We start from the raw sequence: 23,215 nt of genomic DNA, 5'->3' as shown, positions 1-23,215 counted from the left end.
CAAAGTGGCTCGGACCGAGCCACACAGCAGTCTTCCGTCCAATCAGCACCAGGGGGCGCTCAAGCTGCTGTACAGGACAAGGGAAAGAAGAAGAGGGGAGACGGTGGATCTGGCGCACGCTAACGAACAGCGCCAAATTAAGGAGGAGCAGTCTACGCTTTACCACCAGAGCATCTGGAATATTGAATGGGATTGATTGGGACCGCAGACGAGAGACCGGCGGTGGCGTTAAGGAGAGTGCTGGGAAGGAACGTCAAAGGGGGGCGGCGTGACGGCGGCGTATACGCCACAACGCGCACTGTCAAGAAGGAGAGATGCGGAGGAGCAGCCGAAGAGGAGAAGGTCAGAAGAACATCGGGTGCGGCAAGAGCCGAGTTCACATCGGTGAGGTTTGGGTCGGACTGGGAAAGAAATTCAGCCCTGGACTTATTCGCCGGGACCAGCCTGCTCCCAGAATGCCAGGCGCAGAGAGGCCGGTAAAGAGACTGGCTTGAAAAACTTTATGGATGTCTTGACAGTCCACTGACCCACCAGGAATCGTCCCAGAAGTCCAGAGGGGACGGAAAATTTTGCTGCAAAACCGAGCTCGGTAAATCCAGCAGAACGCAGAGTCAACCGCCGTTAACATGCCACCTATTACTGTTATCACCATTTAAACACATATTGCAGTGAGGACAGAGACGCACCTTCCAAACACACACACACACACACACACACACACACACAAACTGGGACTCTGGTGTCACATCTGTGGCTGAGAGGTCAGTAAATCTGCCCCCCCACCTTTAATCTGAGTCAAAGGAAGGGCTCCGTTCCAACCTGATTTGAAGGAAATAAACCCTGTTGTTGGATCTAAGTAAAACTGTGGGATTTCGTCCTTTAATGTCCCCTCCTGAGTGTCCGAGGTCGTGCAGCTGGACTCACGTATGCCTTGCTGGGGTTGGCGGTGCGGATGTGTCTGCAGATGTACAGGTTTCTGATGAGGCCGTCGCTCTTCGCCGTGTGAACTCTGGGCGCGAACGACAGCGTGGGACGATCCTCCGACGAGGCGAACTTCATCTGAGCCAGATTGTGGATGAAGAAGTTCAGTTTGGTGGCGACGCTGCCCAGACTGGACTCGATCAACCTGCCCAGGCCAGAGAGGGGGGGGTTAAAGGACCAGTCTTTATACTCAGAGGTAACTCCTGTAAACCCGTAACTTTATTTCTTTCTATTGATCTTGAATATGTGATTATATGTTCTTGTTTGACTTTCCTGTGTTTGTGTAATACATAATTGGGTTTCCATGAAAACAGTTTTCACATTCTGTGGTTGCTGTGTATACATGAAATGTACATATAAAAAATTAACAACAGTAATTCCCAAGTGCATGTACTGTATATGCAGTAGGACTGTAGACAGGCAGGCAATCTCTTTTATTGATTATCAGTGGGAGTGTATTGATACGATCGCGTCATTTTATAAACTTATGCGCATGTATATACAGTGTGTGCGCGTGTGTACCTGGTGAAGTACATGGTGGCGTCGGCCTCAGACTCGTGAGGTCTCAGCGCGTCGTAGACGTACTTCAGATCCTCCAGATCAGAGAGTTCAGGGATCCCACAGGACAACATCTGTACACACACACGCGCACATACGCACAGAGCAGCTATAATCAGCATCTTCAAATTGAAAGTGGATCACATGATTACAGTATTAAAGGAGTCTCACAGTGATGGGTCTCTTTTAGCTCCTAGTTCAGTTTCACGTAGAGCTGCAATGAAATTAATACTTAACTATTCTGACAAGTGATTCATCATTATTTTGTCTGTTTTTAAGCAACAATACCAAATGTTTGTTGGCTGCAGCTTCTAAAATGTGAATATTTTCTGCTTGTCTCTGTTTTCTGTCTCAGTAACTGGATCTCTTTGGGTCCTGGACTGTTGGTCGAACAAAACAAGACATCTGAAGACCTGGCCTTCGACTCTCCTACAGGGACTTTTGATAGACCAACCAACCAATCGGAACACGAGTCTATAATGGAGATAACAGTTAGTTGCAGCCCTAGTGTTACAGCACAAAGTCACGTTCTCATATGCTTTGGTTTTTCTTGGAGTTGCTTTGAGAAATGGGGAATCTGGAGAGAAACAGTCTTTGTGATCTGCTGTGACGTGACTGGGAGTTTGAATCCGAGGCTTTTTATTATACGATGAAAAACTTAACTCTGGAAAAAAAAAAAAGAAGATTGTTCTGGATGTTTAGAGTTTTTTTTCTTCTTTCTTAGTTCAAACTAGAACCCAGCGTCATAATTCTGTACTAATTCCTATTCATCTCTCATTTATTGATATAAACATTTGTACATTTTTACAATGGGACGTTTTCTCTCCAGTGTCATTTAATTTATTTGTATTTTGGCTCCAGAGTCTTTATCGGTTTATGGACTGAGGTGTTTTAAACTCTACTGTAATAGTTTAAATGTCGGTGAGTGTGTGAGTTCATGTTTTTCTATGTATGTGTAGACCCATTTCAGTTTTACACCATCGCTGTGAGGACGCTTCTGCACTGTGAGGACACTTGAGGACACTGTTTGAGGGCTCAGACTTGGTTTTAGGGTTCAGGTTAGAACCGGGTTTAGGTCAGGGTTAAGGTAAGGGGCAAGGGAATGCGTTATGTCAAGGAGGGTCCTCACGACTACAGAAAGACCGACACGTGTACCCACCAGGCCCAGCAGGTTGAGGAACAGGTGTGCGTGTTTCCGGATCAGGTTGTAGGCCTCACAGCAGAGATCCACAAAGTCGTGGAAGCGACTGGACGGTTTGTCTCCCCCATTGATGACGTACGCCATGTCAGAGGTGAAGACGAAGGGGGCGCGGTCCCTGCACGAGTCACATGACCCACATCATGATTTCACTAATCCAGATTTTATTCAGCTAAAATGATCCAGCTAGCTGCGAAGTCCATCCTCTCACCGTTTGATGTTTCCGAACATCTGTGCGTGTCCCAGGAACTTCCCGAAGTCGATGTGGAACATGTGACCGCTGGTCTTCAGCATGATGTTGTCGTTGTGGCGGTCGCAGATTCCCAGGATGTAGGTCGCCACGCAGCAGCCGGCACACGAGTAGATGAAGTTCTCCACCGCCTGGACACAGACGACAGCTTATACTCACACACGTGGAGTTTTTTTTTATTTCATAACCGGTCATTACATTCAGAGACACCTGCAGAGGTCAGAGGTCACAGGTCAGGTGATCTGGGTCAGGCTGGCCCTGACAAGATGGATATTAGGGCTGAAACTAACGATTATTTCAATTATTGATTAACCTGGATATTGTTTTCTTGACAATCAGTTTACTGTCGTGTCTTCTCACATCTAAGAGGCTGCAACTATTGGACTTAAAAATTGTTTCAAAATAGTTGCTGATTATTTTTTCTGTCTATTCACTAATTGTTTAATCGACAGATCTTTTTAGGTTTAATTGATATAAAAAGGTGTGAATGTGGTGGATAGAACAAAAGAAACACCTCTCAGCACAATCCACCCTCCAGGTGAATCAACACCTTTCTGAAACAGTTTAACCTCCATGAAGGAGGATTTATTCAGGACCGGCTTAGGTCGAGCTGGGTGTTCCTAATAAACTGGACACTGGTTACTGAGCCTGTCACAAGTTACCAGCTGAGGTGCTACAGTTTGCACCACTGCAGTTCTTCCACTTAGTGCGTTATATACTTCGACTACAGATGTAACTGAGCTGCAGTTCATCCGATTCGTACGCGGCTCTGAGAGCATCTCACAACACCTGTGCCCCATCGAGCAGATTATTTCTGTAAACAGATTTTAAAAAATAAAAAGCCGCTACATAACTTTAACTGGCGGCTCAGACGTGTCACAGTGGAACATTACAAATAAACAGAAGGGACCCGAGGAAACGGAACGGTAACGTCGTGTGAAAGATAACGGGCGGTTCCTCTTTGGTACTGCAGGGTAACTTTAATACATCCCGAAGTTCCTGTTTCTGTCTCTCTGTGTCCAATTGAATGATAAAAACATTCAGTCACAGTTTCCTGCTGCAGGTCAGTCTGAGGATGAATCAGCTCCAGCTGACATCTGTTATATCTGTTAATATCTTAGACCTCTGAACATGAAACACCTTGAACACACAGACCAAAGAGTTTCTGCTCTTCCCCCAGGTTACCTGCACTAAACCGAACTGAGGTCACAAGTCCTCAGTAAATATCCTCCTGACTGTACAGGTGTGTGTACAGGTGCGTGTGTTACCTTGTCGTACTGCTCGTCGGTGGGGTTGTGCTTCAGCAGCCAGTCGGCCAGCGGTCGGTCTTTGAAGGATCCGGTGACTCCGTGTTCCACCTGGATCTTCCTCAGAGTGTCAGCATGAGGAATCATCTCCACCATACCTGACAACAGGTGGCGCACACACACACACACACACACAGGTAAAAATTCCTGTCTTCTTGATATACGCCTGTCCTCTCGTAGTATACACTTGGAGTGACCTCACCTCGTCCTCTGCCAGTGGAGAAGCATTTGAAGATGACCATCCTCATGTCCAGGCCCTCCTGGATCCAGATCTTGTTCATGATGCGGATCACCTGCAGAGTCAGCATGTCCTGCCGCAGGTCGTCTCCTGACTGGACAGAGACAGAGACCTACGGTTTGAATGTGGCGTTCCTGGTGGGAGGAAAAGATCTGATGTAAAGCGTGTCACAGATGTTACCTTGAAGATGACGTTCACGTGGTCTCCCAGAGGGTCGAGGTTTTGGAAGGACAGTTTGAGAGGGACGGCGTTGGAGTTGAAGAAGGAGCACAACTGTTCAGACAGAGAAGAACACGACAGCTCGTAAAGAACCACTCTCAGCTCTGAGTTTACAGCGTTTAACTCTGTTTATCGAATCAGTTTTGGCTGAGAGACAACTCACACATGAGAGCTGCCCACTACACCCACAGTCCCACCTGTTGGGGGTTTTACAAACCCAGACTGATCCAACCAGCCCAAAAATCGATCTGGCAGGTCCCCCGGAGAAAAGCCAGCTTCTCTAACCTTTAGGTTATCTCACCACTAAAAGTCCTAAGAGCCTCCGCAAGTGTCTCACCGAACGTTTCCCGTGAAGATCTTTTCACGCAGCTGCTGAGAGAAGGAGGACATCATGTTTCCTCAGGTGCTGTACTACACTGGTCCACCTTAGAGACATTTCAGAGACTAAAACTGCGTTTTTGTAACAAACCTGCAGCTGTTACTTCACCAAGCGAATATCGTCGTCAGTCCGGTCTGATCTGAGCTCAGTTTGTTATTGGACAATTCTGGAAACTTGTGCCAGTGATTGGCTGTGCCCACAAAGGTCAGCAGAGCTCGGTTCAAAGCTCAACTAATTTGAGCTTTCTGCCCCCCCACTCTGCCGGACTCACCTGGGGTACAGAGCTGTACGGGCCCAGCACACACACAACGATGGAGGAGGTGCACGTGCAAATTCTGTTTTTCTGCGATAACGTGATTGATCACAGAAAGTCCACAGTGACTGGTCGACAGGTGATGTGAAAAACATTCATCAAAACACCAGAATGTGAGGAACTAATCAGAATAGTTAGCTGGTTAGATTTCATTAAAAAACCATCTTTTATGTTTGATAAACTGTGTCACAGACAAGTAGATTTTGTCTGGTGTCAAACACCGTCTCTGTTTAATGCAGCATGTAGCATCAATTTCTACCTAAACCACTGATCTTCCTGAATCAGTGCTGTGCATGTATTGATTATAGGAGGTGATTATTAAAATCCACGTCCACTAAAAACCCCGTGTTTGCTCTTGTTGGTCACTTCACTGCTCAGAAGGACTGAGTTCACCTTCCTCTGAAGGAGGAAAGTTTCTCTGAGCTCCACCTTAAATCTCAGTTTAACACCTGGACGTACCTGCGGGATTCCTTAAAGCTAGACTTGGATCCGACTGGATCCTTATTAACTCGCTGTCATCTCAACCTGCTTTTAAAAGTTTATTATCATTGTATTTTTCTAAAACGATAATGAGCCTGATTCCCTGCAGCGGCTGACTGACTGACTGAGCAGGTCTCAGACCGAGAAGCTGAAATCCTCTAAACCTGATGAGTCCCACAGTTAAGACCCACACCAACATTATTTTTAGTTTCTCAGCCAGTTAGGAGCAACTTTTAGCCTGAAGAGGTCACCTGAGCTCCTTTCAGCTCTAAAGAGGATGAAACCTTTAAACCTCTAATGACCCCATGACCTTTCCTCTAGCGCCACCTACAGGATGGACGGATGGACAGACAGGTGGACTCTGCTACCGACAGCTGTAAGTGTGTGCAGCATGTGTGTTGAGCAGTCAGCAGGCTCTGGGTCTCGTTCTGTACCTGGATGTTGATTCCTGTGACAAGCAGGGCCGGGTTCAGAGGAAGTCTACAGGTGCTGTTAATGGAGAAGAACTGCTTCATCTCCTCCAGACCCTCTCTGAGGACGGACTGTAACACACAAACATTCAGTTCTGCTGATGAGGTTCACTTCATGACGTCTGTGGCTGCTCCGCTCCACGTGAAACTCAGAAAACTCTACATCGCATCACGAAGCCGCCCAAAAAGTGGTCTTCACGACCTATGTCAGTGTGATATTGTCATTTTTCCGTTAACCAAAGAGGGATGATTGTATGATGTAAAATCTTAAAAAGCTAAAATCCTAAAACTTCAATAAATAATCATCCGTATCATCATTTAGACCAGTTTGTTCTCTGCCAAAGATAAATACTCAATAATACAAAATTGTCCAGGGTTGATTTCATTTAACTTTTTCTTTTTGCAGATGTTCTCCAGAAGTGGAAAGCAAGTGAGCAACCTTGAACAATTTTCAAGGTTTTCCAGGATGCATGAAAATCCTGGATTTATGACATTCTGCTGTTAGAAAAAATGAAAATGAAATGCAAACAAAATAAAAATTTCTCCAGGACGCCTCCGAACTTTCTAGGACAGTTAACTCTGGCTGTAATTATCCAGGTGTGTCCGTGTCCTCCCCACCTGTCTGCTGGACGGCGTGGCGTCTCGCACTTTGTGAGCCACCTTGGCGAGGATGGAGACGAGCCAGCACTGACGGTCGAACTCGTCCCGGAGACCTCGACCGACGCAGCAGAGCAGAGCGGCCAGGAGGTGCTGATACCGAGCGCTGAACTGGCTGTCCTGCAGGTTGTCCTTCAGCAGCCTGAGAGACGGAGACAGACACAACCGGGACTAAACTAAACGAAACCGAACTAACCCAGAATCTGGTCTCAACCTGCCCTGCAGATTGTCCTCCGGCAGCCTGAGACAGAATCTGCATGATAAGGAGACCTCTCATGAACCAGAGGGATCAGTATAAACTCTGTGGGAACTTGTTGGTAAACAGCAGGATGAGCAGAGTTTTAACGCTGTATCGAAGATGTCGACTGTTACTGAGTTTAAAATGCTCAGATGTGGCTGCCTCAGGATGATAAATCCTCCAGGTTTCGTTGTTTGTTTGGGATAAAGAAAACGACTGAGAAGTCTGGTTCTTGAGAGGTCCAGTCCTGATCTGCGATAGGCTGAAAACCTTCTGACGGTAACTCTGTGTGACCAGTAAATCAGACTGCGGCTGACCAGAAGAGATAGTGAGCGATGCGAATGTCCCCGATGGCTCTCCGCAGGAGGAAACGAACCAGAGAACTGTCCAGGTAACACTCGTACTTCAGAGCCTGAGACACAGAGACAGAGACACAAGTCAAGTCAGCCTCGGTCTAAGCAGCCAAACACCACAAAGTTCCATTCTAGTTTCTACGGATCACAGATGTGTAATCATATGCTGTCATTTTGAACTAAGTGCTGGTTTTTAAATAACAGACCTGCACTGTAGTGTTTAAATTCAGTGTATTGTTTATTTCCACAGCACAACAGAGTCGCGTCTCGCCCACCAGTCTGTGAAAAGCTGCTGCCAGTGACGTTTTGCATTAGAAGCCTCCCGAGAACACGAAGGACAATGACCTTCGAAGCACTGGAAGGCTTTTAATGTGACACGTCCAAAAGGAAGTGTTATTTTCAAAATGAGCCGATTAGAAGTAACTGCAATTAATGAGTGAATGAAAACAGTGTTGGAGAAGAAAAAGGAAGAGAAACAGAGGGAAGACTGAGCACAGCCTCAGAAAAATAACACTGAAGTCCGAGGACATGTCCACATACTTTTGGACATGGAGGTAAATATAAGCGAACAGGCAAGTAGACTGGAACAGCTAGTGCAAGTGTAGTAGTAGAACAGACTGAACAGAGCCAAGTGAGGAACATGAATTAAATCCAAAGAACAGAGCTCTCTGTCGGCCCCGCACTTCAAGCCACAGACACATAACCTGCCAGATTCAGTTAGATCAGTTAATACAAACAAGCTGTGCCTCAGCCAGGACGAACAATCACAGGCCGGGTGGAATCTACCATGTGAGATGATTCAGGACAGGAAAAAGAAGGATTCTGCTCTCTGAGCCACTGGAAGGCTTTTAATGTGAAACACCTGTGCAGGAAGCGTTGAGTTTGAGTGATTAAAAAAAAGACCAAAGTAAAGCTGACTGGAGTTCAGCAGTAAAGGAGTACAGTGTTGTTTCCACGACGACTCTGTTACGGGACATTAACAACAGGAACGAGGTCTGAGTTCGTATCAACAGCAAATTAAAACAGGCGCAGGTCAGAACACAGGAAGTCGGATTTTAAGCACACAGGAACGTAAACACCTGTCTCTGCTCGTCACCCGTTTCATATCTGTGACACATCAGGAAGCAGAAAAATGAATCTTATCATTACTTCAACCGGATCGGCGTTCACACACCGTGGTGTCATGTTACCTGGACCAGCTGAGGCAGGAAGTCCAGCAGCTCCGGGTCTGAGATGGAGTCCATCCACTGGACAGCCGTCCTCCTCAGTTCCTGGTCCGGAAACCTGAAACACACAGGATGATGTTACTCGGGTGCTCAGACCTTCCGACGGACAGGTGAGTCTCAGTGATCGAGGACGTACGAGGCGTGGAGGAGTCCCAGGGCGTCCAGGTGACCCAGGCAGGCCCACTGTCTCAGCAGGGCGTAGATGTCCGGCAGACAAGCCCACTCCCAGCAGGGGGCGCTGGCCAGAACCAGAGGCAGAGCTGCACTCTCAGACTGGCAGAAGGCCTTCTTCTCCCACAGCAGGCGCTTATCGTCCGCCGTCAACCTGCACAGGTACGTCACACACACAGTTCTTACTGGACTCGCACCTGCACAGGTACGTCACACACACAGTTCAAACAGGACTCGCACCTGCACAGGTACGATACACACACAGTTCAAACAGGACTCGCACCTGCACAGGTACGATACACACAGGTCATACTGGATGTGGGTCATCCACCCTTCACCTGGATAACTGAACTAGGAGCCATGTTTCCATGGAAACAGTGATTGACACCAAATAACAAAAAGAAAAATGTGAAGAGCAGTTTTGTGAGTTGAGTTGTGTGATGTGAGATTTGTCCACTGGTGCAGGTCGGAAGACTGGATGGGTCATAATTATAAGGGTAAAACAGACAATTAAATAAAGACACATATTAACAAATTAACATTAAAATAAATAAAAGGTGAAGACATACAGTAAGAAGAAATTCAATAAACACGTATAAAATGAAAAATATCAATATGCCTCCCTAAATTAAATGAACTAGCAGAAAATGTCATAGTTAATAAAACATAAATAAACGATGAAAAATAAATCTAAATAAGTCAGTACCCAGTGAAAATGCCAGCCTTCGAATACATACTATATATGACAACATATAGAAAATAGTTTTATAACAAGAAACAGATTTATTGATTTCAGTCATTTATTTAGAAACATATTCCATTACTTATGTATTTTATTGTCCGCTTATTAAAGTATTTTAGTTTATTTATCTAACTTTTGTTTATTATTATTCATTTCCTTATTTACTGTTTTCACAGATTTATCTATTTCATATTGTATTTGATTGATATAATTAAGACTAATTTATTTTTTGACAGCAGAGACTTTTCTCTGCTGTTTATACCAAAGAATTTATTCCTTTTAAACGTGTGACTGTGTGAGTTATTGATTTACAGCAGTTTTGGATTATCCTAAAACAGACACAGTCTGGTTATTTTATTTAACAGTTTCTAGACATCTAGGTGTGTGTGTGTGTGTGTGTGTGTGTGTGTGTGTGTGTGTGTCTCTGACCAGAAGAAGGCCTTCTTGTGCAGGACGTCCTGCAGCTGGATTTGGCTGATGGTGTCCAGTCTGGAGAAGTCGTACTGAGGACAGAAGTCTGCTGGAGGAGGAGTACTGAAGCGAACCTCGAACGACGAGGTGGGAAAGTCCACCTGAGACAAACAGACACGGGCAGAGAAACCAGTCAGAGGAGGGACACAGAGACGCTTTGGCTTGTGATCCTTTATAATGAGGACACCTGGTTTTCCAGCAGAGGGAGCTCTGAAAACAGCTCCACCTATTCAGATCCACTAAATTAGTGGAGTGGCCCTTTAAAGCTGCGAATCAGTGGAGCTTCAAACAGAACCTGAACAAGCTGTTCCAGTCCTGTGCACTGTGTGTGTGTGTGTGTGTGTGTGTGTGTGTGTATGTGTGTGTGTGTGTGTGTATATGTGTGTGTGTGTGTATATGTGTGTGTGTGTGTGTGGTTAATCTGGCAAAAACACACAAATCTGAATCAGTGAGTCAAAGCTGAACTGAACCATGTGTTCAGTTCTCAAAATAAATGAAAAAGTTTAGGTTTTACTTTTCTGTGTGAAGGAGGAATAGGACAGAAAGACTGTCGATATTTGAACTCAACAGCCAAACAAACACACCCCTCCCTTCAGAGGCTCCGCCCCCCAAATTCGTAGACGCACATCGCCAAGGCAACGACACAATGGCGGAAACCAGAGCGTCTTCTACTGCGTAGAAGTGGATGCTCTAAAACAAAACAAACCTTATAATATAAAACGTCCTCAAACAAACGACATTCACACACACGCGTCATCAGAAGCAGAACGGAGTAAAAACTCGTGAGAGTTAGTTGTTTAGGTTGTTTTTTACAAAACTACAGTGACAGAGGAGAGGACTGTAGCTTGGTAGCTAAGCTAACAAGGAGGTAACGTTACCTGGCAGAGCATTTTGAATTATGCATCAATCTAAATAATCCCACTTTGCTGGCAAACTTCTGTTTTTCAAGGTCTTCGTGGCTTTAAAATCCTTCACACGTTTACTGAGGTTTAATGTAACGTAACTAGCTAGGTCAGTCTCCACCGGTGGAAACCCTCACCGATGTGAACTCGGCTCTTGCCGCACTGGATGTTCTTCTGACCTTCTCCTCTTCAGCTGCTCCTCCGCATCTCTCCTTCTTGACAGTGAGCGTTGTGGCGTATACGCCGCCGTCACGCCGCCCCCCTTTGACGTTCCTTCCCAGCAGTCGCCTTAACGCCACCGCCGGTCTCTCGTCTGCGGTCCCAATCAATCCCATTCAATATTCCAGATGCTCTGGTGGTAAAGCGTAGACTGCTCCTCCTTAATTTGGCGCTGTTCGTTAGCGTGCGCCAGATCCACCGTCTCCCCTCTTCTTCTTTCCCTTGTCCTGTACAGCAGCTTGAGCGCCCCCTGGTGCTGATTGGACGGAAGACTGCTGTGTGGCTCGGTCCGAGCCACTTTGTTTGTTTCTCATTGACAGAAGCAGGGCTGTGTAGGAAGCACCTGATTTTTTTCAGTGCACACACAGAACAGACAGCTAACGGACCTTGAGGAGATGTCCACCGAATCTGACAACAAGGTTGTTGGATTGGAATCACTGACTGCAGCTTTAAACAAGGATTTTGTGGACTGTTACGGGCTTGCTAGTTAACCGGTGAGCCAATGTTTTTCAGCCTGTATCTGCTTCCATTCAGTCAAACCGTCCCATTAAAAGCTGCTGAACCAGCTGTGATCAGCTCCTGTTCTCAGTGTAGCCGTGGACGTACAGACAATTGTCACTGGGTCACTGTGATGCTGAAGGAAACTTAAAAACAGGAAGATTCTGAATGAAGTTCTGCAGCCTCTTTTTCTTCTTGAGCTTTATTCTGGAGGGACATCAGAGATCACCATGTCCTGAGGAAGTGGACGTCACACCGAATCATATCAACACATTTTGCATGTTGTGCGTTCAGATCTGACTCAGTTACACTCACAACAGTTATCACATGTTGACTGTTTCGGTGAGCGGTCAAATCACAAGCCAAACTACAACAGCAAACTTCCTGTTTTTTTACAACACCTGCATGCACCTGTCCGTGTCTTTGTCTCACCCCTCTCCCTCCAGCCCCCTGGTGGAGGCACCTCACAGTTTGAAAACCCCTGCTGTAATGTCTACTTTTATGATACAATAAAATCTATTTTCATGCACCAGTCTGTCTGTATTCTTTCTTTCTTTACATATAATTAATGTTATATAGTATATATAACATTAATTATATTACATAGTACTAATGTTTTTTCAGGTGATATCTGTACACACTGAATAAGGACCCAAAGCTCAACAGAGCAGCTCTGCTGCTAAACTGTCCAATAAAAAAATATTAGATTTACACTCTGACATCAAACTTTATCTCCCAGAAGGAATTAAATCAAATATCTAAAGTCTACAAAGACGTCCCACTGATCTCCACAGTCGTAGCATGATAACAGTTATACCTGTGACTCCTAAGTGTCTTTGAAAAAACAGACTTTGGGTAAGTCTCACTGCTGATGTCTTTACCTTCAGACCCGTTCATCTCAAAGCTGCCTGGTTAATCTGGGACTACACACAGCAAACGGGGTATGACAGGCAACAAAGGTCCCCCAGCCGGAAGCTGAACCGTGGACACCATGGTCACATGGTGTACACCTTAACCATTGGGGGGATTTAGACCGAAAACGGCCCTGTGTTAAAATAGCACAGGGGGTTGCGTTGGGGGGGGGGCTGTTTAAGGTACAGGTGAGACAGTGAAATTCCATCCAGGACAATCAGGTGAGGAGAAACAAATTAATGAGCTTTAAAACGTAGCAAGGTTGTCTGTAACGCTCAGATGTGATTGGCCAACGCAACACCTTGCAGCCCCCCCCGCTGTGCCAACGGACTGGCTCCATTCAGATGAATACGGGGGCTAAAGTGGGTCTGGGTGCAGCCTTAGGCTACCAGTGCTGAAATCTGAGTCTTTTACGTTTGTCTCCAAGTCAGATTGTCAGGTCACAGGGTAATAAATTTGGGCTGTGATTGGCTAAGAAACATGACAGACTACAGGCTGGACCAATCAGAGCTGACCTTCTATCTGAGGACGGGAGGAGGGAGGAGGGAGGGGGTTCCAGGAACAGTGGGGTTTGATACTGAAGAGATTTTAGGTGGAGTTTCCCTTTAACTGGGCCTTTGAATGATGTGTGTGTGTGTGTGTGTGTGTGTGTGTGTGTGTGTGTGTGTGTGTGTGTGTGTGTGTGTGTGTGTGTGTGTGTGTGTGTGTGTGTATGTGTTTCACCTGCAGTATCACACTGTCTGGTTGGCTGAAGTTGGGTGAACTCGTTCGCGCGTTTCCAGTCTTCCCCGGGGTCGAAGGCCACAGACCCAGTAACTTCCTGCCACATGTCAGGACACTATGATGCATACACAGGAGGGTGGGGGGTGGGGGTTCGGGATGGGGGGTGAGCATGCAAACACACAGACACACACACACACACACACACACACACACAGGAGGAAGGCAGTCAGCAAACAGCACACTGAACACACTCCCATCAGTCCACATTTCCTACTGCTGTGGAGGAAATGACATCATAAAGGCTCAGCTGGGACCTGACGGAGTGAAGGGGGGAGGATGTGTGTGTGTGACTGACACTGTTCAGAGTAAAATAACAATGAATCAGCTGATGGGGGATCAGGACATTTCACTGCGTACAGACAAATATGTACAGTACATATGAAGCTACAGTAGCATCTTAGCTTAGCTTAGCATTAAGACTGGAATCATGAAAACGGCTAATGACAGCTAGCCTGACTCTTTCCAAAGGAAACGAAATCCATCTAAAGCTCCACTGATGAACATGTTAGGTGCTGTTTGTTTCATCTGTGCAAAACGCAAAACAAAAGACAAGTTGTGGCTATGGGGGGGTCATGGGTCGGCCTCTCTGTTCCTGTGCGAGAGCATCATGTGACTCACTGTCTGAAGTTGAAGAGCGGCATGGTGACCCAGCCCAGAGCCTCAATGCTGCGACGCTGCTTCCCCTTGTCCTCAGCTCCTCCAGGGGGGGGCAGAGAGCTGGCAAACAGAGTCACCGTCAGCTGAGACTCTCTGGGCAGCTGGTTGACCTGCACCGGGAAACACACCCTGGGGGGTGGGGGTGGATTTTAGTGGAAATCCAAACGTTATCACAGACGTCACATACAGGGGGGGGGGTCATGGTGCAACACACCTCAACATCATCTTCAGGGACTGTCCACATACTTTTGTTTTACTCTTTTGTTCTTTTATTTGTTCTTCTGTTTCATTGTGACTGTACAGGTTCTTTTACTTGAGCTCAGAACTGATGAGTGTTTGTCCTGTCGTGACCTGACTGCAGGTGAGAGCGGCTCTACAGGTGTGTGCAGGTGAGGCTGTGATGTCATCACGCAGACAGGTTGTGTGGTCTTGTGTTGCATTACGTATTTTATGTATTGGAAAACTTCATTAAAATATTCATTTGGCAAAAAAGGAGGTGATGCATATATGTGTCCACATACTTTTAGCCATGTAGTGTTTACGAAGCAGCTCTACTGTGTGTTAGTTCTCTGGGCTCAGGTGGGGTACGTACCTCTGGTCCCACACCACCAGGTGGAACAGGTATTTGCTGACCGACTGTTTGCTGGTGTGCTGCGGCGCGCAGAGCTCCGCCCCTCCATGAGTCAGGGAGCAGGACAGGAAGAAACCTTCATAACTGACCAATCAGAGAGCAGGACAGGGACATGATGTCACAGTGAGGTCAGAGATTTACTGAAAAATGTGAAAAAGTTACAACAAAACCCGAGGAATCTGATTCCAGATCAGCTGCTGTTTCTCTGCTGACTTCATAGCATGTCAGCGTTTACTCAAGTAACTGAGCACATTTACTCAAGCACTGTACTTCAGTGCACATTTGAGTTACGTGTACTTTACTAGAGTATTTTCATTTTCTGCTACTTTGTACTTCTACTGCAGTACGTTTATCTGATAGCTGCAGTTCCTTTTCGGATAAAGATTTTACATGAAAGAACTGAAGTTTATAAAATATGACGAATTCTTTAAAGTTAATCCGGCGGGTCAACCTTTTTTCCTTGAGAGCTCTAACCGGGACCTCAGCTGCAGCTGACTGTTGTTTTATTATTGATTAATCTGACCTTTATTAGGTTCTAAAAAGTGCACACACGAAGACTTTTTCATCCTGAAACCTCAGTTTTATCCTCTGAGGCTGAACTCCACAGTCTGATTTCTAAGTCTGAGCTCAGTGTCAAAGAAGAAGTGGAGGAGGTGAAGAGACAGAGGCCGCAGAGGAAACTGGAAACGTTTGAGTGAGTCAAATGAAAAGTATTTCTGAACTGGCAGAGTTCAGAGTTACAGTTCATCAGAGGCTTTTTAATCTGAAGAAACCTTTAAAAAGCCAACAGACGCCCTGAGGAGGAGCTGTTCCTCTGGTTCTTCATCTGCACTCGGACCTCACATCTCAAACTAAAAGCTGACACAGCTGCCACGATCCAGCTGTTACGGTCAGCTCAGACCGGCGGAGAACGGCCCCCAGGAGGCGCTAAAGTCACAGGACAATGATTTACAGTTTGAAATGTCACAACATGTCACTGACATTTACAAACCTCCGTCCACAGATCGCTCAGACAAGAGCCTTTAAACTCCGGCTGCCAACATTTTTCCAACACACCGGACGATTTTTTTCCACAGTCACTGATCTGAAAGTGCATCAGAGGAAATTTCTGGAAGGACACCTGAGTTATGATCGTTCAGACTGAGCTAAACCAAATAGCTTTAAACATAAGAGAGTTTGTTCAGAGACATTATAAGGGAGAGGACAAACCACTTAAAGAATCCCGAACAGAAAAGTCCGTGATGCCAGAGATGGGGGTTGTATGACACATGTCCCGCCCCTTCCTCCCAAAAGCCAATCATCTGCTTTATAACAGCCAATCGTGTCGTTGCACTGATGGAAGCGAAAGCTTGCCCATGAGTGGTAGAAGTATAACCTTGGGGAAAAAAGGGTTTTAAACCTTTTTGTGGGGAGACACGAACCGAGTCTCTTTGGCATTTTATAGAACAGATCATCTGGAGATTAACAGAGAAATGAATGTGCAGATGAAACTGTTCTCATTCAGACAGGGACTCTTCCCTCCTCCAGGCTCTCCCTCATCACTGCGTGTTCATGCTGCTTGTTACTAAACTTGTCTCCTTCCTACTTCTCCTTCATCGGTGTCTGATTTGTGACCTGCAGCTCCAGAGTTAGTTTACAGCTGCTGCACCAAAAGATTTCAACCTGCAGGAAAATTAAATGTTTCAAAAACGTGACAAAAACCCCTGATTCTGTCTGAAATGATCCACTTTCCCTCACACACACACACACACACACAGATGGTGTGTGTTGCGGGCAGCCAGGTGTCAGGCGAAGCCGTCGGCCCTGCCTCCTCTCAGAGGTCAAAGGTCAGGTTTGGTTCCCAGGCAGTCAGCCCTTTGTCAGGGTAAAACCCCGTCCGAGTGTGTGTCTATGTGTGTGAGAGTGTGTCGGTGGGGGAGGGGCGGTAGAAAGCAGCTCTCAGTCTGAGCTGCTTTTGTTTCAGGATCACACAGACTCTGTGCTGGTCTGAGAACAGCTGAATCATCAGTCTGTTTGTTCACACTGAGGCTGTAATGACCACTGAAGCCTGTATGGGGCACTGGCAGGGCTGGACCGGGATCGTGTCCTCTCCGGACGTGGACTGTGACACGTCTGTCTTCATCTGTTTAAACGAGACTGTTTGTCATGGATGCTCCTCACAGCTTCGTTCAGACACGACAGCAGATCCGCTGAGACAAACTCAAAGCTCAGTGTCACTGCTGGGAGACGTTTAAAGACGTGAAGGCGGCAGAGTTTTCTGTCCTCGCACTGGCGGATTTTCAACCAGCAGTCAGACCAGTGTCTCCCGGTAATTTCTGCTGCCAGGTTTATAACATTGTCCGTTCCTATTTGCTCTCATGCTGGATGTGAAGACTTCTGCTGCGAGTCACTGCTTTCCCAGCACGCCGTGGGGAAAACCGACAAACCCGGGCTGCAGGCGGAGCCTAGCACACCTCTGTGGCTGCAGTGGCACGTCAGCTGTAAACCTGCGTCAACACTGCGACAGCCAAGAGTTCGCTCTTTGAGCACCTTTATCCAGAAACGCTGAGAATACAGACACCAGATACATTCAAACGAGTTTGCGATGAAATTTGAACAGACGTTAGACGTCTCTTCTGCTCTGACACACCAACAGTCTGCCTACGGGGGGGGTGAGCCCCCACCCTGCTGATCTCTGTCGGCTTCTCCGACGCTTCCACTGTCTCAGGTTTGTGTTACGAGGAGTGTGATGGAGGAAATCTGACGCTGACAGAAACTCCCGCGGCAGCGCTCTCGCATCCGGACTGTGGCGCTCGGACTGAAGCTACGTCACTGAAGAAGCGTCCGACCTCGTCAGACCAGCACCTTAAACTGTCTGAACATTTCTGAGCAGAGATGTAGATGAGAGCGGGGCCGGTGTAAGTGCCGACCCCCGGCTGTGCGTGTTTGTGTTCTCGTACCTGGCGGCCCAGGTGATGGGGATCCTGTGGGCGGCGTACACGTTGAAGGACAGCACGTTGGTGACGAGGCCGGCCTCCTGGATCGGCGCCGTGCAGCAGTGACTCTGCGGCGTCGTGTGGAAGTTGGCGTTAAACGTGCTGCAGTAGAGCTCCACCAGATCCAAGATGGCTGCCGTCAACTTCTCCACCACTTTCTCTGCGAAACAAGGAGATCACACACACAGGACTGTCAGGACCGAGCTGAGTCCTGAGACAGACCCGGGAGCGTCAGAATCTACATCCTGGAGTTCAACCAGAGCAGCCAGAAAATGCCATTTCACTGGAACTACTTTCTACTGAAGAAGTAAACGTGTCAGGGGTCACACACATTTTACCTGGTGTATCTCCATGACCCTTCCATGACTTTCAAGCTATTTTCATTGTTGTTGTTGTGTATGCATGAACAGTGAGTCTAATAAATTAAATTCTTAATAAATTATTGAGAATGAGAAATAGTTCATTATTTTGTTGATTATCAGTGCAATCCTATTATAATTCTAATATCGTGTTTTCATTTCAAATTATTGATTCAGAGAAATTTTTAATCAAAAACTAAATAATCTTCTGTTTGTGACAGTGAAAACCAATTTCCCACAACTTTACACACTTTTTCCACGTGATAGATGTTAGAATATTAAAATATTATTAATGTTGCCATAGCAATCTCATATACAGCATACCTTAAAGAACAACAAGGCATTTCATGTTTTCTCCAATTTTTTTCCAGGCACAGAAAACACAATTTTTTCATGAAGGGACCGACCCTGATGGTCTTCGGTGTGTGTGTTCTGTAGATTATCAGATTTCAATGTCTGAAACTGATGTTGCTGTTCAATGTTTTCAATGATTCAAAGCTCTGAACAGCACCAACAACACTCAGTTCACCTCCACTGTGCTGGAGTGGGGACAGATATCTCCAAACCTGGACATGAAACCAAAAACTATCTGTCGGACAGATTCCAGGAGAGGGAAAGGAGAGAATAGGTTTTTTTGTGATTTGGGTGGACACACCCTTTAATACACTGTTTAAATGTTGTTATGTCCTCTGTTATTTGTGTTTGCTGTTGGTACGCACCTCTGTTCTCTCTGACAGCCAGCACTGAGGCGTCCTGGGAGGACAGACAGAAGAAGCGATGAAGAATAAAAGACGATCAGAGCGAACAAAGTGAGACGTCAACACCACAAACTCTCATCCAGACAGTCACCAACACTTTCCCTGAACGCGGCCTCCTCAGAACACTGCCGGCGTCTCTCACCTTCAGGACTTTGGGCTGCAGGCGACAGGGGCATGCTGGGAGCTGGTTGAGGGCAGAGGTCACATCGGGCGTTTCCACGGCAGCTAACGAGCTGCACAGCGCCTTCACTGACTGGACGAGACGCTCAACGTGCAGAGGCAGCTCCACCTTCAAACAGGAGAGAAGAAGAAGACGTGCGGTTTAAGCTAAAGTGAGGACATGTTTGGAAAACAAGGACAGCGTGGAAAGTGAGAACATCTGTAGAAAAAAGAGGATGTTTCATCTAGTCATCACCTCTTCAGAGGGCTGTTTGAGAGTTTCCACTTGTTTCCTGAGCTCAGGAATTACTTTTAAGTTAAGATTTAAAAGACCCCACGGGTTTCATTTTTATATGGATGATATTAATACAAAGTTTGTTCTGAGATGAGGCACATAGTTAGGACATAAGAGTTAGGGGAATCTCTCTATTAATGAGGGTCCTCATAAGTATAGAAAGACAAACGTGTGTGTGTGTGTTACCTCTGACAACAAGAAGGACTCGGCTTCATTATGAAAAGTGTCCAACAGCAGAGTCAGAGCCTCCCTGACCACAACGCCCACGAAGAGAGAAACCAGGGAATAAAAGAAAGAAAATACTAAATGACTCGTTGGCTTTTTGTCTCGTCTGCTTTCCCAATTCAACCAATCAGACCTCTGCATTAAGGTACAAGCCCCGCCCCGCACCTGGTGACAGTCTGTTTGATTGGACGCTCCTGCAGCAGGATGCTGTGGTTCATGGTGGACGCCGTCTCGTCGTCTTCTTTCTATCAGTCAAAAGATTAAAACAATGCCACTTTTACAAATCTGCATTTCCGTCTCCGACTGGTCTACACTGCTAATGAGCCACTTTCTGTCCTGAACAAGACTCCTGTTTAAAAATCACCAACATCTAATGATGAAAGCCAGATCATGGAACTGGCTCTCTGCTGTTGGTGGTCTTTGGTGCCAGCTGATGTCACTGACTGTAGAGTACAGGTGATGATATCACCTGGTACCTGGTACCAAAGGCCAGCCAATAGCAGAGGGCCTTTCCACTACCTGTTTTTCAACTGCAGGTGTCACACAGATTTTGGAATTTTTTTTTGTTTTTTTAACTCTAGAAATGTACCCGAGAGTTTGCCCACATGCTGTTTTGGTGGTTTCATGGGATAAAACCTGTGACTCTGAAACCAGAGAATACTTTTGGTTCCCTGTTTCCTACCAGCAGTCACTAACGTTTTCTTTTCACTTGAATCCACCATCTTTCTCTGGCATGAACCAAGAAGGCTGACAAACCTTCAGCACAGAGGTGGAGACCAGAAGTCATGAATCATTCTTGATTTGAAAGACAACGACAAACAACACATTTGATCCTTTAGTGTGTCAACTAATGAGACCGAATCATCAGCCACAACATTAAAACCAGTGACAGGGTTACATATATACATATATATACTTCCACTGATAATCAATAAAATTATGTGTGTGTGTGTGTGTGTGTGTGTGTGTGTGTGTGTGTGTGTGTGTTCTGACCATGCGGGACAGCTCTGTGTTGATGGCCGATCTCTTGGTGAGAAACAGTTGGACATCCCAGTCGAACTTCAGACACTGCTGAACAAACTCGAGACCGGCCAGAGACTGAGAGCTGAGAGAGAGAGAGACAGAGAGACATAGACAGAGACAGAGAGAGAGACAGACAGACAGACAGAGACAGAGAGAGAGACAGAGAGACATAGACAGAGACAGAGAGAGAGAGAGAGAGAGACAGACAGACAAACAGAGACAGAGACAGAGAGACATAGACAGAGACAGAGAGAGAGAGAGACAGAGACAGAGAGAGAGAGAGAGACAGACAGACAGAGACAGAGAGTTGGAGTCAGTACTGTCTCTGATGCTGAACAACAAATCCAATCACAGGCTTCACAACCTCCATAAACACGTATTGAGCTCCATTCAGGCTGGAGTTCTGTCTGTCGGGGGGGGTGTGGTGATCTAACATCACCTGCTCTGGTCGCCCCCCCCCCCCCAACAATTACAGACACAATGACTTGCTCCTCCTGTCATTTAAACCCGTCCGGAGCCTCGTCCTTGGATTTTAAAGTGGATCTGAGTTTTTTCCCAACTTGTGGACAGAAAACGCTGAAACCATCGGGAGAGTAAGACCCTGTGGACCCTGCTCATCCAATGGTCTGCTGTACTGTCAGCTGCAGGTTGGTTCTGCTGTTCTCTTTGAGCTCCATTTTCCAGCCTGTATCTGTTTCCCTTCAGTCAAACTGTCCCATTAAAAGCAGCTGAACCAGCTGTGATCAGCTCCTGTTCCCAGTGTAGCCGGGGACGTTCAGACAACTGTCACCGGATCACTGTGATACTGAAGGAAACGTAAAAACCTGAAGATTCTGAATGAAGTTCTGCAGCCTCTTTTTTTCTGGAGCTTTATTCTGGAGGGACATCAGAGATCACCATGTCCTCAGGAAGTGGACGTCACACTGAATCATATCAACATGTGTTCCATGTCTCTTTGCTCAGATCTACCTGAGTTGGCTCTGAGAAGGAGGATGATTTTTGTTTTTGTCCTTAGGGGCCACCGTAGTGGACAGACAAAGTGTTGGACAGAGAGACATCCCCAACACACACAGAGCTGTTTGCTGCTGTAGGAATCAGATAATAAACAGGTTTTTCACAGTTATTGTTTCACTGCAGGAAGTTCAGTCGTCATCTCACAGCCACAGGTTATCAGACTGAAACACACTTCCACTGACAGGACACACACACACACACACGATCTACAGTACGGCAGCTCTTCTCTGGGGATTCATTTATTAATATCAGACGTGGGTAGAGCCGCAGCTGGTGTGTGTAGATCTGTGCTCGTATTGCTATCTTTGTGGAGACATTACGTCTGTTCTTCAGACCCTCCGATGAGTGCTTGGTGGTTCAGACCAGGTTTTAAGGTTCGGGTTAGAATCACGTTTACTGGTTAACTGTTCGGGGCTTGGCAATGCGTTGGGGCACCGAGGGTGCTCACAAGTGTAGAAAGACAACGCGTGCGTTGCGGTGTGTCTGGTGTGTGAACAGCTGCGTTGCTGTTTTAGCAGCAGCCGCAGCTCAGCCGTACTCTGTTATTATGAGTCTGAACCACAGACCTTGGATCAGTGTTGCTGTTATTTTATTATTCTGGTGTTTCCTGGCTGGTTCAGCTGGCTGAGCAGAGGCAGGGACGTCATTTCCACTGGGGACGGGTGGGACGTGTCCTCTTCACTTCCACAGTTTCAGCTTGTTTTATATAGTCTCTTAAATCTCTCTAATTGCTGTCTCGCGACCGTCCAGGCAATAAAAACAAAACGCTCGACTCTCTGATAGGCAGAAGTAACTGCAGCCCGAGGAGCCTGTAACTCGGTTCTTAGGGCGAAAAACTCCCCAACTCCATTCATTTGTTGTTGTTTTTCCCACGTTGTGTCAACAGTCGTCACGTGTCCAGCAGCAGCTCCACGGGAGGAACTAACGGTGCAGTTTGGTTCAACGGTTCTTTAACAAGCTGAAGCTTGTGAAAGCGACTATTTACGGAATTTGATGATGAAAATCTGTCATTCGAGCAAGAAAAGCAAAAATCTACAAACCACCGATATAGAGGGGGGGTTTCCATCAGAGCTGCAGACAGAGCTGAGTTTTACTCTGAGTCACAGATATGACGAGAAACGCCAACAAAACATGTCATCCATACCCGTCAACCAAATAATAAAGGCTCCATCATATATTCTGATGTTTCGTCCAACAGTAATTAGACCAGAGAAGAAAACGGAGGAGGCTCGGACACAACTCACAACGTTACGTGATTTGCTACAAAATGTGAGAGGACTTAAATGTGACTGAAACACCTTATATGTTTAGGCCTTTGTGTGAGACATCAGGTTTCACTATTGCTCTCAGCACAGACGGAGCAGAAGAGTCTGAGCTAAATCACCTGCTGTGTGTGTGTTTCTGGCCCTGACATCTACAGGCTGCTGCCAGCTCTTTCTTCCCTCAGAGGTATGATCTATAGATCCAGATAAACGGAGTGGCTCCCACCTAGAGTCACTACGGTCCGGTGAACAGCGGCAGGTTCATTCGTGTCCCAGTTTACAGGACTGTCAG

At 46.4% G+C, this 23,215-nt stretch overlaps 1 protein-coding gene across 2 annotated transcripts in view; it reads right to left on the bottom strand.

Moving 5' to 3' along the window:
- pik3c2b (phosphatidylinositol-4-phosphate 3-kinase, catalytic subunit type 2 beta) overlaps positions 1 to 23,215 on the bottom strand; it is a 48,675-nt gene that overhangs the window by 9,198 nt on the left and 16,262 nt on the right. For both annotated transcript variants that reach the window (XM_040159506.1, XM_040159507.1), the window contains exons 6-27: positions 20,618 to 20,729; positions 19,790 to 19,869; positions 19,586 to 19,649; positions 19,088 to 19,234; positions 18,907 to 18,940; positions 17,793 to 17,988; positions 14,815 to 14,937; positions 14,184 to 14,351; positions 13,506 to 13,620; positions 10,210 to 10,352; positions 9,004 to 9,192; positions 8,832 to 8,925; positions 7,606 to 7,700; positions 7,012 to 7,192; positions 6,358 to 6,465; positions 4,713 to 4,805; positions 4,497 to 4,626; positions 4,256 to 4,392; positions 2,949 to 3,118; positions 2,699 to 2,855; positions 1,504 to 1,613; positions 925 to 1,126 (exon numbers count right to left, since the gene is read on the bottom strand). In XM_040159506.1, coding sequence (XP_040015440.1) covers positions 925 to 1,126; positions 1,504 to 1,613; positions 2,699 to 2,855; positions 2,949 to 3,118; positions 4,256 to 4,392; positions 4,497 to 4,626; positions 4,713 to 4,805; positions 6,358 to 6,465; positions 7,012 to 7,192; positions 7,606 to 7,700; positions 8,832 to 8,925; positions 9,004 to 9,192; positions 10,210 to 10,352; positions 13,506 to 13,620; positions 14,184 to 14,351; positions 14,815 to 14,937; positions 17,793 to 17,988; positions 18,907 to 18,940; positions 19,088 to 19,234; positions 19,586 to 19,649; positions 19,790 to 19,869; positions 20,618 to 20,729 — 2,848 coding nt within the window. The remainder of the gene's footprint in view (positions 1 to 924; positions 1,127 to 1,503; positions 1,614 to 2,698; positions 2,856 to 2,948; positions 3,119 to 4,255; positions 4,393 to 4,496; positions 4,627 to 4,712; positions 4,806 to 6,357; positions 6,466 to 7,011; positions 7,193 to 7,605; positions 7,701 to 8,831; positions 8,926 to 9,003; positions 9,193 to 10,209; positions 10,353 to 13,505; positions 13,621 to 14,183; positions 14,352 to 14,814; positions 14,938 to 17,792; positions 17,989 to 18,906; positions 18,941 to 19,087; positions 19,235 to 19,585; positions 19,650 to 19,789; positions 19,870 to 20,617; positions 20,730 to 23,215) is intronic.

The sequence above is a fragment of the Xiphias gladius genome, chromosome 21 (genome assembly GCF_016859285.1).
Source record: "Xiphias gladius isolate SHS-SW01 ecotype Sanya breed wild chromosome 21, ASM1685928v1, whole genome shotgun sequence".
NCBI lineage: Eukaryota > Metazoa > Chordata > Actinopteri > Istiophoriformes > Xiphiidae > Xiphias > Xiphias gladius.
Note: the sequence above shows the minus strand (reverse complement) of the source record. Positions and strands in the feature narration are given on the sequence as shown.